The sequence below is a fragment of the Ruditapes philippinarum genome, unplaced genomic scaffold (genome assembly GCF_026571515.1).
Source record: "Ruditapes philippinarum isolate M1 unplaced genomic scaffold, ASM2657151v2 ctg7582_1_1_1_1, whole genome shotgun sequence".
Lineage (NCBI taxonomy): Eukaryota > Metazoa > Mollusca > Bivalvia > Venerida > Veneridae > Ruditapes > Ruditapes philippinarum.
Window position 1 is genome coordinate 16,526 of NW_026855976.1, and position 13,864 is coordinate 30,389.

Sequence of the window (13,864 nt, forward strand, 5' to 3'; positions counted from 1 at the left end):
ATAGAATGTAAGGATGTCATAAAAGATGCATTTTTGATATTTACAAATTGCAGAGCTTCGTGTAAAAAACTTATTTCTTCCATTTTGTTGCCATGGGTATACAAATTCGTCAGTGAATTTACAATAACTCTATGCGGATATTGTGTTTTCCTTTAAAACCCTTTATTCTTATTCTTAAAATAAAAAAGTACATTTGTTAGACAATAATGTCCCTTTATCAATTATAAATAAATTAGACTCAAACGCCCTGAGTAATTTATTTCCTATACTGCAGAATTGAGTTGTTGTTTTCAGATAAAACTTATTCAAATTATTATAATGTTTTTCATGATTAGCGAATGTGTTGGGATTTTTTAAAATGAAGTTTATTTGGTTCAAAAGGGCAGGAGTCATATTTTTGATTCGTCCGTTCCGAATCGAAAATGTCTGAAATTGTTATCATTTATTTTCTGTAAAATCACTTAATTGTCTCCCCGGTGATATAGAAATGTGATACGCCCGTCTGTCTGTCTTTCCGTCAGTCCGTCCGGATGTCCATTCGTCCGTCACACGTTCGTGTCCGGTCCATCACTATGTCACTTATCAAAGAAATTTGAAATAACTTTTCACAAATGTTTGTAATAATAAAACGATGTGTCATGCGCAACAACCAGACCCCTATCTACCTCTAAAGTCAAGGACACACTTAGTGATTTGGTCAACATTGTCTATTTTAGGGTATAAGTCGTGTTCGGTCCTTAACTTTCTTATCCATGAGGGGATTTTGAAAAGTTGCCTACCTCAAAAGTCAAGGTAGCAGTTGGAGGTCAAAGTTTGATATGGTCTATTGTAGGGTATATTTTGTTTCCAGTTAATAACTTTCTCATCCATTAAGGGATTTTTAAATACTTAGCACAAGTGACGGGGATGTTGGCAACTCTGTTAAAAACAACATTTAGAGCACCTACAAAACACTATACCTAAAAGGGCGTTTTTTAAAAAATTTATTCATTATTCCCTGAATGGGTTTTTGTGGCTCACACAAAAAAACAGAAACACATATATTTATATATTTTTCCCCATGACTTTGTGTCCGTCGCCGTTTTTGAGATGGAAAATGGGAAATTGGAAAGGGAAAAAAGGGCTTTAAAATGAAATTTTTTGAAAAATAATAAAAGAAATTGGGTTAAAATTACTCCCTTATATAATTAAATTAGTTTTTTTGGGGGTAAATTTAATACCCTTTTGAAAAATTTTAAAAACCTTTATTTCTCAAAATCGAATATTGTAATTTTCGAAATGTGACTCATTGGCTAATTGTCTTTATCCTATTTTGCTTTTGGTTGCTTTCTTGAAATGTTTACAGTTATAGTATGGAATCAAAATACTACTTTCATTTTGCCAGCTCTGACAAATAATTTCACATTCAGTACTCCATTTTTAGGCTTATAAGCATTGTTTCAATGTTATAAACAGTCCACAACTAATGTTTGCACTATTTGAGGACGGATATTTTCTCGTGCACAATATGCTTTTAACTAGTTAAACCATTATTTATAGCGCTGGCTTTATTGGAAAGACTCTCTCTCATATTGCAGGATATGCAGTGTTCGTCATACCATCATAATTAAAATACTTGAAAATTCAATTCTATCATTTAGGAACTCATTTGCAGCACATTTCAAAATTGTCCATTCTGCTTAATACAGAACAGCAAGGTACAGTTGAATGCCACGTAGACTGTATATGAGCCGCATCACGACAAAACCAACATAGTGCGTTGGCAACCAGCATGGATCCCGACCAGCCTACGCATCCGCGCAGTCTAATCAGGTTCCATGCTGTTCGCTTACAAACCCTACTACAAGTAGAGATACTGATATCGAACAGCATAGATCCTGATCTTTAGTGATAGTGATTCTAGTTACTTTAGTGATATTTCAGCTCATCTTAGCACAGAGTGCCAATGTGAACTCTTTGTGATTGTATAATGTCTGTTATTTGTACCTGAATCTTGTCAGCATTTTGCTTTAAAAAGATATGAGCCGCGTCATGACAAAACCAACATGATGGGTTTGCGACCAGCATGGATCCAGACCAGCCTGCGCATCCGCACAGTCTGATCAGGATCCATGCTGTTCGCTTTCAGTTTCTCTACTTGTAATAGGGATGGTAAGCGACTGCATGGATGCGCAGGCTGGTCTGGATCCATGCTGGTCGTTAAACCCATTATGTTGGTTTTGTCATGGCGCGGCTCATATGTTTAATCGTTAGAAACTAATACAGAAAACACAAGACTTGTAAGTCAAATCATAAAAACTGTCTTTATAATAGTTGATACATGTACATAAGCTTTAATAGTAAAGAAATTTTTTACTTTAAAAAGAATTAAGACGTTTTGGCCTGTTATTTAATTTCACTTTGCCACAAGTTTTATCACGGTTCTTAATACAAATTCGTGGTTTCGTGCGTCATTAATACATGAATGTAGATATATTTTGTTTTTAGATACCATGATACATTGGACTATTCAGAAAAACTATTTAAATCATTAGAATTTAATATATACCAGAATTATGTAAAGTAAATTCATTAGTCATATAAGTGGCATAACAGTTTTGCGAAAACATCGGGTATTTTAGTCTTTTCTTTCCTCCGGCTCTGTAAATAGACAGGGTTCACAGTAATTCAGTGGGCAGGGAGTGACCTCTTTGGACCGTTGGTTATAATGTAGGTGCTGGTATGGTTACTTTTCAAATTGCCATATATATATTAATAATCTTTGACCATACAATAAAAAAAGCCGGTTTTAATTAAGAATTTTATTATGAAATAGTTATAAAACTATTATGTAAGTACCTCGATTTTACTACAATTAACATTTTCACATTTTGATGATTAATAAGAGTGCATGTATATCATCTGAAAATAAATAACAGAAACGAGGTGTGATTTTCTTTACAATTATACGCCATAATATATTTTATTTGTTTAACATCTTCATTTAACAAACAAAGTTTTAAAAGTTTTAAAGTTCAATTATCACACGTTTTAAAAGTAAACTTAATCAGTAATAACACTTACAAATTGTTTTGCGAATGAAACAAACTATGTTTAAATCGATTCGTTATGAACATGTATATTTCAATACAATTTGTAACCAATACAATATTTTGTAGTTTACAAGGGATGTCGCGGTAATTCTTTGTGTTCTATTTACACAACAAAACTGCTTTCAATAATCTCAGGTTTTATGTTTTAAAAGTAAACTGCCTGTATTCAACTGTCATAATTCAAATGAATGCCTCAAAAAGTTTCATTGATATCACAGGACTTGATTTGAGCATATCTGTATTGCCTAAGAGTACATGTTTAACTTTTTATGCCTTACAAACAACAAAGTGGTTGTTTAAACAAATGATATCGATTCCTTGCAGTTGATTATACATTTTATTTGATAAGATAATACCCACCTTATTAATGTGCACCTATATATTTTAATTATGATGCATCTTCCTATTAGATCTTTGGTATATATGTGACAGTTCTAGCATTACAACATAGCGAACAAATACACACATAAAAGTGGAACCTTACATGTTCTAAAATGTGAAAGTCAATATTTAATCGAATAGTGTAACAGTTGTTTATATATTATATATATCCATGAATAAATATTAGCAATTATACAATGACGGAATGGTAAAAGAAACTATATTGATCAATGATCTCGAAAAGAGTAAATGACATCACTCCCTGTCAATGTTTCCTCTCCGCTAGTTAAGGTGATCTGTAAAGAAATACAAATAATTAGAAATAATAGTTCATTACTTTGCATTATAATGACTATTGGTCAAAATGTACATTTCGTGCTTGATAAGGTAATTTTTATGTGAATTAGGAACCTATAATCAATTTCATGGTTTTTCATGGCTTGAAATAAAAGTTACCGCTAAAAATAGTTTAATGTTTTGTCCGGTTATATGAAGGATCCCAGTAGCGTGTTGAAATGTGAAATATAGCAAGTATATGCTTCAAGATAAATATTTTATGAATTTTTTCATGGCAATTAACATTTGGTGGTCTTAATGGCTTAAAATCCAGTATTTTTATTTATATTTCTAACAAAGAAAAACAATGGTCGACTGGTATAGATATGTTCTGATATTTTGCACATGTAAGAACTAGATCAGGGCAGTTAAAACTTTAAAGAATTACTGGTCAAAGACTGTAGAGAAATTTATTGAATCTATGAAATTCTTACTAAATATGTCTATTATTTTGGTATTTAATGACACTATGTATTCCTTCTGTGTTTACTTAATTTAAAACTACAAATATCTTCTCTTAGTATACTTAAAATATGTTTATTTTTCATTTAAAACAACTTAACTGTATTATCAGTATTTTCACATTTGAGCACAATATATATCTAATATACAGGTATAAACTATTTAATAGAAGTTGTTTTTATTTTTGTTTAACACCCATATTATTATAATCCAAATTATTATCTAGACAATATAGTGCTAAACCGTCATGACGGTCATACAAAATACGTACATGCAAACATTTATGAAATCTGGTTTGATTTGATTTGAGATGTGTAAATATCATTTGCTCGGATGTATTTCTGAAATAAATATAACTCTCTATGGTGTATTTTACCTTAGCACCAGCCACAAGTTTTTGGACAGTCTGTAGGGACGTTTGACATCATGCTGCAGTATTGTTTCCAACCTGAGCAATGAGGAGGTTCGGTACCACTGCCACAGTCCACTGAAACCGGAAAACAAGGTATCAACGTAGCCACATACAATTTCTTTTTTCATAGAAACAATTCCGTAATTCTTAATTTATAAGGTTGAATTACAAAATTAATGTCTTCATTCAGTTCATAAATAAAACGAGGTTTTTAATCATTTTGTGTTTTCAATTATAAGTTTCAAATTCTAACGACAGGAAATTTACAAATTGAATATTTTTATTCAATACGGATTACCGGTATCATTATCATTTATAAATCCGCTGTTTAATTTCTGGATAATAAAAGTCTGTTTTGTTTTTTATATAAATTGGGCGCTGATGTCCACAGATATTATCATGATCCATTCAAAGTTATGTTCATTACATGTTAGAAACACGTATGTTCTTAGATAGTATACATTTCACTACTTACATGAACAATCGGGCGATTTGTAAAATTTTGATTTACAAGTACACGAGCATGAGTTTGGATCCATTGTTCCGCCATTCTTACATAAAGCTTTCTTGCAATCTAAAATAAGAAACAAACATAATAGCGATGATAACTTATGTTAAAAATCTTTCTTATTATTGTAATGTTCAACCGTTAGCGAAAACCTTACATTTCATTTTTCATTCATTATCGTATATTATTCAGTGTGAACATATAAATTAGGTGTCTAAAAGTGCATTTTGGCGGGTGAAAAGATGAGACTTGAGCATTTAATCATTAAAGCGCCTTGTCCGGTATATACCGGAATACGGCATTTAGTGTGGTGCTCAAACATTTTATTAGTCTAACTCATTATCAATAATACTTAATATGCAAGGCGCCTGGACATTATTGATTTTAGGATTTTTAATTTATTATTAAAATACACGTACCACACAGCTTGTTATTGCAAGAGCTGGAGCAGACTGAGCATGGTGTACCGGAGGTGTACGGTTTTTCTCCTTGCATATTTCCTCTGTAAAACGAGCAATATATCTGATAAAAGTATCATTACTCACTAAAAAAATTATCTAGATCACTATGCTCTAGGCTTAATGTATCGTGTGTTTCCATTCTCGCTATCTACTCAACAACCCAAAAACGTTTTATCCCCCCCCACCGAAAATACGTATATATATTAACAGAACCTGTTGCTATCTGTCTAACGTTTTTTTTTTTGGTATAAAACTGGGATTCATGCTGACATTATGCAGCTTTGGTTCCAAACAATAATAAGGGCGCTAGGCATTCACATTTTTATTTTATTTCATATATATCATTCTACGGAAGCGTCCTGGTGCCAATTTAAAACAAGATACTCCTACGTAGGATATAGAAGCCTAGTTATTAAGTAATTAGGAGTTTATAACTCGTACGAAGGACTTTATAAGTGTTGTCCTACGTAGGAGTTATAAAGTCCTACGTAGGTTTTTAAAGTCCTGCATAGGAATTATAAACTTCTAATAAGGCCTTTCTACCTCCAAAGTCCAACGTAGGAGTTATTAACTCCTAATTAGGCCTTTTTATCTCCTACATGTACGTTGGTGTTATAAATCATACGTTAGAGTTTAAAGTCCTACGTAGCAGTTATAAACTTTTAATTTGGCCTTTCTACCTTATAAAGTCCACGTTGGAGTTATTAACTCTTAATAAGGCTTTTTTTTATCTCCTACATGTACGTTGGAGTTATAATGAATCCTATTTAAGACTTTTTTCTCTCCTATCTGCTATCTCGTATTGGCACAAGGACGCTTCCGTATAATTCAGATATAGATAAATGCTGTATATAATTAAAAGGACTTTGGATAAAAAATATAATGTTACCAAGCTAACACCCCCCCCCCCCCACCTAACTAGCCAAATATGTGTAAGTGTTTTAATAGAACTTTTAAATGCCTTGCGTTTTCTTGAATATCATGTATCTTAAAGGGTCCAACATAAACATAAAATTGTCAATTCTTGCATGGATCACATAGGGCATATACATCAGACAAACACTAAGAAAATTATAAAAATGTATTAGGAATTAAAGTGAAAATGAAATTTCGTGCAGTGCTTTCTAGCACGATATGAGTTTTTCGGTCATTTTGCAAAACACAAATAATGATTCTAGAAATACGCATGTTATTGGAACAGGTCTTCATCAAATGATACACGAATCTCGGATAAAATTTGAATTTGTCATTTAAGATAAAAAAAACATAGAAAGAGTTCCTTTAAGCTAATTATTTGGAATAATTATCTGGAATCTTCGTTAGATGCTGTTTACATTTATCTATGAAATCGGTTATTGACTGGTCTTATTTGCTATAATTCCCTTAGTCATTCTAAATGTAAATGGCCTCACGTGCTAATGATCTATGCGGTTATCATCAAAACAACAATTATAAAATTAACAACTGAAAATAGAGGAAAATTTTAAACATTTGAAAACAGATGAAAATTAAATGTGTACTAACGCTGGGCCATAGTTACACACGAAGACATCTGTGTCTTTTCCTCTTTGATTACACAACGCATAACCACACCCTACTCTTATACTTGTTGCCCAGACAACCTGAAAAAGAACCAATCTCAATATTTCATTTCCAATCGGTTTATCAATCATGATTTTAATTACATGTATTAGATATTTAATATGTAGAATACGCACATGGAATTTTGGACGATATTAAAGATACCCGACTATCTATGAGATAAACGGGCATATCAAGTTAAAGCAAAAAATCGAAGCTGTTACAATGAATATGTATTTTTCAAATGTATATTGTTAGTCCAATTAATTGCAAATTGGCCAGTTTTTCAACACGTATCTATAGTCAAATCTCGGCGGCCGATCCGCTAAACCAGCTTTCTGGATAACTTATTAGTGATAAACGTTTTCTCCACAAGCTTATCCCACATGAGATCTGAATCAGTGGTAAGAGAAAAATGACCTTTAGACTGAATGTCTGAGATCAACTGTCGCAGAGAAACTACGCCCCGTCCGAGGACCGAACTAGCGCCTCTGAGATTGCTAATCCAATGCTCTCACAATTGGCCTAAAATTGAGATAAAAACATGATTAGTGTAGAACTGTTAATGACAAGTACCTGGGTGTAATGGCCGACCACTTTTCCTGGTGCTTTTGGCTTGTTTGTATTGTAATCGTAGTCGTATTTCTCGTCCGCCCAAAGCTTTACAGCTTTTGTCCAACTCATGCCAGGTGAGCCCCATGCAATGTTCTGTCCAACATTAAATTTACCTACAAGAAATATGTAAATTTAAGGACTAATAAAATATATGTATATTAAGCAAAATAAAGCAACTTAAGTATAACTAAAATCTGAACCACGTGGTCGTAAATTAGAAGTCGTATCTTTCATAGAAAACAAAAGAGTTTTGCAACTCCCCGGACCCGGTTTAATTATGTATATGTAACAATCAAATACATAAAGAGTCGTAAGTTGTAAAATTTATACATTATACATTATTACTACAGACATTAAGCAACATATTTGCTACAGACATAGCTTATAAAATGGTCATGATGCTAAAATATTCGCCAACAATTTCGTAAGTTTAAGGTGCCTAATTGAGGTTTTTTGACAGGACTCGACTGAAAATATTGTTTGAGACTTGTGTGCGATTTGACGAAGGTCTGTAAAATTTAAGTTCATCCGTTCACTCTATTGTTTTTTGTTGTTCTTTTTAATATGCGAAACGACATACTGTAATTGATTTATATGATGTAAATGTTGAGAATGTAAAAATACGTAAATAAGGGAGGTAAATCTTCAGTACATATTATACATTTCTATAAAAAGGATTGTGGAGTTATCCCTCTTAGTATTAGCTATAACAAGTCTCTTGTAATTCTTTCGAGAATGGCTATATACAATTTCAATATTTTAAATGTTTTATATGTATATATGTGTATAGATGAGACTATAATAAGGAATAAAATTTAATAATACATGTAATATATAAATAAAACAAGATGTTTTAACCGCTTTTAGCTGCAATCGGTATAAAATTCGCAGGCATGGTCACTGCTCAATTCAATTAATAGTATATTTCATCTTTTGCTTATAAATAAGTTTTCAAGTTCATTTAATATCCGAGAAAAGAAAATTGAAGGATTTTTTGGACCTTAATGGAGTTCCTTTAATAGATATAGAATATTTGTATGTTACGAACCAAACTCAGCTCTGTCGTATGACTTATCATGACCGGAAGGACATGTATCAGCCCATCGTTGTGCTGTACTGGCCAAGTCATCATCCCAACTCTGTAATACATTGTAGACAACAAGATAAATTTCCAATTGTAATTATAAAACGAAAAAATGACATGAAAAGTTCATTTAACCAAAAAATCAAAATATGTTACAGTTTTAAACTTCACTACCAAATATAATATGGCCAAAGCAGTTTTCCAAATCACTTTTCAGCAAACATGTTTACCTTTAGTGAAAGTATATCAGATTTGTTATATATGTTAAAAGTGTCACGATCAAAATTTGCATTATCAGTATATCATTTTTCACATTTCGTTCTATTGTTTACCCTAGCCTTCATATTAAGGTATGACCATCCTAATGCATTACTTCATCTTTGAAGAGTATTTAAAAAGGTTAGAACTACTGTTAAATACATTGAAACTAAGGGCCGTGGGTTCAAACTCCAGAAGGGTCAACGTTTTCTCTCTAATGTATCTCTCATATTTCTTCCGGGGAGAAAAAAGTGTTTCATTTTAATTACTTAATTTATAAAGGTATTTATTGGCTAAATAATACGAAATCTAATACTAGTAACAAATATGGTACTTGATATATTCAAAGTGCAATTAATTCAATACTAGACGGTAAACATATTCAATATCGATAAACTTTCGAAAAATAATGTAGGAAAACTTTGAAAACAGGCACTAATTTTAGTAAATTTTAGTGATTTTTTATAAGGCTCTTTAAGTAGGTAATTGGTAAAACACGTGTTAAAAATGGGTGGGATAGGGTAACATTTTTACATATATTTCATAAATTTTGAGTAGAAACAATCATTTTGCTTATGTGGATTGTAAGCTTAATGTTACATTTTGTTTCTTACAAAAACATAATAGGAACATTTTTTATTTCATAAGGATGATATTGTAGATTACTTAAAGGTTCCTCATTTCCAAAACAGGCCTTTCTAACATCCAAGATGAAATTCAGAAAAATAGCCATAACTCGATTTCGGTAAAGTTTGTTTAAATTTCGCATACAGGTGTACTTTAAGGTATATATCTGACCTATGTTGTCAATTGTTCAGTTCCTTATAGTACCCGTTAGGATGGTCATACCTTAAAGCATCTGTCTTTCACCCACGGGATTCTAAATGTCAGGCTTTCAACTGTCACGACATCATGTATATGCCATTATATTAGTACATCAATACTACATAGACTAAGTGTAAAATAGAGAAAAACAGAATCTCCAAAGAACGCACAAAAATACTAAATTAAAAATGTTGCTGGCTCGGTTTGGTTGTTCATGGACAGTGGTAGTAATTTCAAGCTACCGCCCACGTCCCCTAGCACCGGGTTATGTAGAATGAAAAAAAAAAACTTGAAAATGGATAACTTTTGAATTCAGAAACATACAAGGATGTTTTCATAACATGGGAAATGTCATTATCACATGTACACGTTCGTGCCTTTCCATGAATAGCGGCGTATGGTAGGTACCCAAGTAGAGGAATGTGTGTGCCCTTAAAGAGAAACAATGGGCGAAACTAAAAGACATATGAAGCGGATTCCATTGAAGCTGTACAGACGTCATTAACTCGATACAAAGTAATTTATGAATATGTTACAAATATCATTGCTGAGCAACATCGTATTCAAATCAATGTTTATTTGCAAAAGTTTACACTTTTTTTACTAAGATACGCAAAGATTTATTTTATTTGAATACAATGAACCGATTTGAAGCGAAGCGTTAAACCGCCTAACAGTTTTCACAACACCTTGTACATATTTGCCAGGAACGATATTGTTTTTCGCTGTGACTTCATTATCTGAATACCAAAGGTGACAGCTTGCAGTCAAGCACTTTATTGTTTGTAACTTTTAAGTTACTTACCATAGCCATCATGTTACTAGCAGACGGTGAAACTATTCTTCTTTCTTCATTATGCGCGTCAACAATGACCGTCTTGTCACTTTCAGAAACGCCTGAAATGTTACAACTTACTATTTAATCATTTAAAATCATTTGGCTAATTTCGCCGTCGTCTTTTTATCTAGCTATTAGGCATTTAATTTAAGTCAACCTATTATATAGAATATCAGTTATTAATAATGGACAATTGTACAAAAAATAATTTTCTGTGAAATAAAAATATGCCCGTTATATTTAATTCTAATATCACTTTTAATATTGTGGAAAAAAATGCAAAAGATGACAGAAAGAGAGGAATAATTGCATCTATTTATTTGAGAAAAATAAGAAGGATACGTAGTATCTAACCTGACTTTTTAGCTTTAGATTGTGAAATACAAGCTGTATGGGAAGGGTCTATTTTCTTATATTTCTCGCACGAAACCTGTAAGTTCAAACAATACATAAAAAGAAGTATTTAAACTACATAAGCGATATATTTAAACAGTATAGTCTACAACCTTTTCCCATAGGTTTAGGTGGCATATACAACGCTTTTATGTTATACTTTTGTTGGCAAAGAAAAATGTTGTCCTAGCATTGGTATTTATACTGTTCGCTGTAAAAGCTTCAAAATCTTGATTTCATTTCGAATTTCATGGTAAAGTGTGAGTCAGATACGTTTATTAAAACGTTTGCGTCCAAAAACAGTGCAATCTCTACACAGAGAAGTTTTGGTTGCCGCAAAGAGAGAGAGGTGTTGCTCTTTAGATGTTAAATGCACTGTGGTCTCTTAAATTTAGATATTTTTACTGTTGTGGTAAAGAGGGTATTGGTCTACAAAAGACTTTTTTGCAAAGGTTGCACCGTAGTTAATAAAATACTTAAATTGTAGCATAATGATGAAGAGAAAAACAATAACAGAATCATAAAACTTAACTAAAAGCATGAGTATTTTGTTTTCATTTTTTGATGAAATATTATAGATGTCTTGCGTTTGTTTCATTCATTCTGTTCATTTGTTCCTTTTCCGAAAATATTGCTGCATGATTTGATTTTATCTTAGTTATTCATTTTGTATTTAATTCTATTTTTCGAAAGTTATATAAAGTGTTCCTACCCCTCGTTTCTTTTCTAGACCATCTACCTCTGCTGCAAGAACTGAGCCTGAAAAAGATTCATGTTTAATTGTAGATAGCACCGTGTAAATTATTGCTTAATTGTCATATAAGTGGTTTTGTAACGACTGTTTTGAAATATTGCAACAATTTGCCATTATTATCCCCAGAAAAACTCAACGCGCCCTAGATAATTATTTGTACTCTATACATGTTTCGAATTATAGAATATTCAGTTAAAATACAAGATAAGATTAGCGATTATGACATAGATTATACAGCTAAATGTTTCTCTCTCTTTTAATCATTCATCTTTCCCTTTAAAGTTTATTTAATACTAATAGTAGAACTCAAATTGTATCTCTTTCGCGGGATCATCAGGTCCAGTTTTTGCACAAATGTTTGATTTAAATATCACCAACATCTGTATTAATAGCAATGCAAAATGAAAATAACAAATAAGAAACTGTCGTTTGTATTTTATCTTGAATAGTATCAAAATATTAATGCTTATTATGATTTAATTGTACAAACTCTTTCTAAACCTAAATAGTATATTTCACATTTTTTTCTATCTTTTTAATGAAAATGTAAGGTTTAGCTCTTACCTATAAAGTACGCCACCAAAAACAACGAAACTGCGCGCTCAGAAAATAAACCCATATTCACAACTATACTTTTCTCGGTTAAGCCAAACACAATGCCTTCTCGAAACTGCTAACTTGACAAAGAAATCCCTTATATACTTACGACATTCTATTTGTTAACTGACCTCGTGATTGCCTTGTTTGAAGTCTGCAAATTGAGATTATTAGTGTAATGATAATGTTTTATGCCATTGCATTTGTTCTCAAAGCGTTACTTTCGCATGTGAACGCAGCTAGTATTGCATCATAAAATGCGTTTTTTAGACATTGAATAACTTTTCTTAGTATTAACCCTTGAAAAAGTACACTACTTTTGAATGTGTAAAACATGGGCAAAACACAGGAATATATGAATCTCTTGCTCGTAGCTCTTCGATCCCGTTGAACACTAACATAAACGAAGTATTGTGTGTAGTACTATGTGGTATGATGTGATATGATATTATGTGAAGTGATGAGATATGTTGTGGCGTGCTGTACTGTGCTGTGCTTTGTTGTTGTGCGGTGTGGTGTGGCGTACAATGGTGTGCTGTAGCATGCCGTTAAGTGCATGTATGTATGTATGTATGTATGTATGTATGCATGTATGTATGTATGTATGTTGGCTTGGAAAGGTAAACAAGTGAGAAAGAAAACGGTCCTAAATGATATGTAAATAAAGAACGTTTTCCATGGCCAAACAATATGTGAGAGTTGCATTATAAAATTTGGTTTGAAATAATAACATGAATTAATTATTGTGACAAAGGGCTACGAAAGGGGCATAACTATGATTAGTAACTAGTGTACTAGAATAAATGATAATAAATATATTCTGAAAAAAACTGTTAACATTGAATTTTGGAACATAATGAAAATGTTTCACATATTTCCTTATAGTAAGTCGCGAAACCAATATGCAGTTTAAGGACATCATTGATACGAAGAGGAGTTTTTTTAAGTTTTGGCGGGCACTCATTTGTTCAACCTTTAAAAGTTACAGAGATTCTAATGGGCATCAATAAGAATACAAATGTAAGACGTTCGTAACTTTTGTTTTCTTTTCTATATAGTATAAGCCAATGACATGTCAAATTCAGGATTATTTCAGCATCCATTTGTTATGCTTTAATTTCACAGTGCAATACACCTTGATTGTATATTGCACAAATTTCAATTACTATTTTATGCATAATTATGATATTTTTTTTAGAAATTACTTATGCTTATGTGTTCATTTTGCACCTATACAATTGACAAAGTGACTAAAAGTTAAACGCGT

At 32.0% G+C, this 13,864-nt stretch overlaps 1 protein-coding gene across 1 annotated transcript; it reads right to left on the bottom strand.

Moving 5' to 3' along the window:
• Positions 1-3,415: 3,415 nt before the first annotated feature.
• On the bottom strand, positions 3,416-12,683 carry LOC132745017 (cysteine-rich secretory protein 3-like). Its single transcript, XM_060733845.1, has 11 exons — positions 12,565-12,683; positions 11,959-12,005; positions 11,208-11,283; positions 10,821-10,912; positions 8,897-8,987; positions 7,810-7,961; positions 7,177-7,274; positions 5,611-5,693; positions 5,159-5,257; positions 4,648-4,758; positions 3,416-3,769 (listed from the first exon to the last, which is right to left on the bottom strand). Exons 1-10 carry the CDS (start codon positions 12,617-12,619, stop codon positions 4,649-4,651), a joined length of 903 nt encoding a protein of 300 aa, XP_060589828.1. The 5' UTR covers positions 12,620-12,683; the 3' UTR covers positions 3,416-3,769; position 4,648.
• Positions 12,684-13,864: the final 1,181 nt, after the last annotated feature.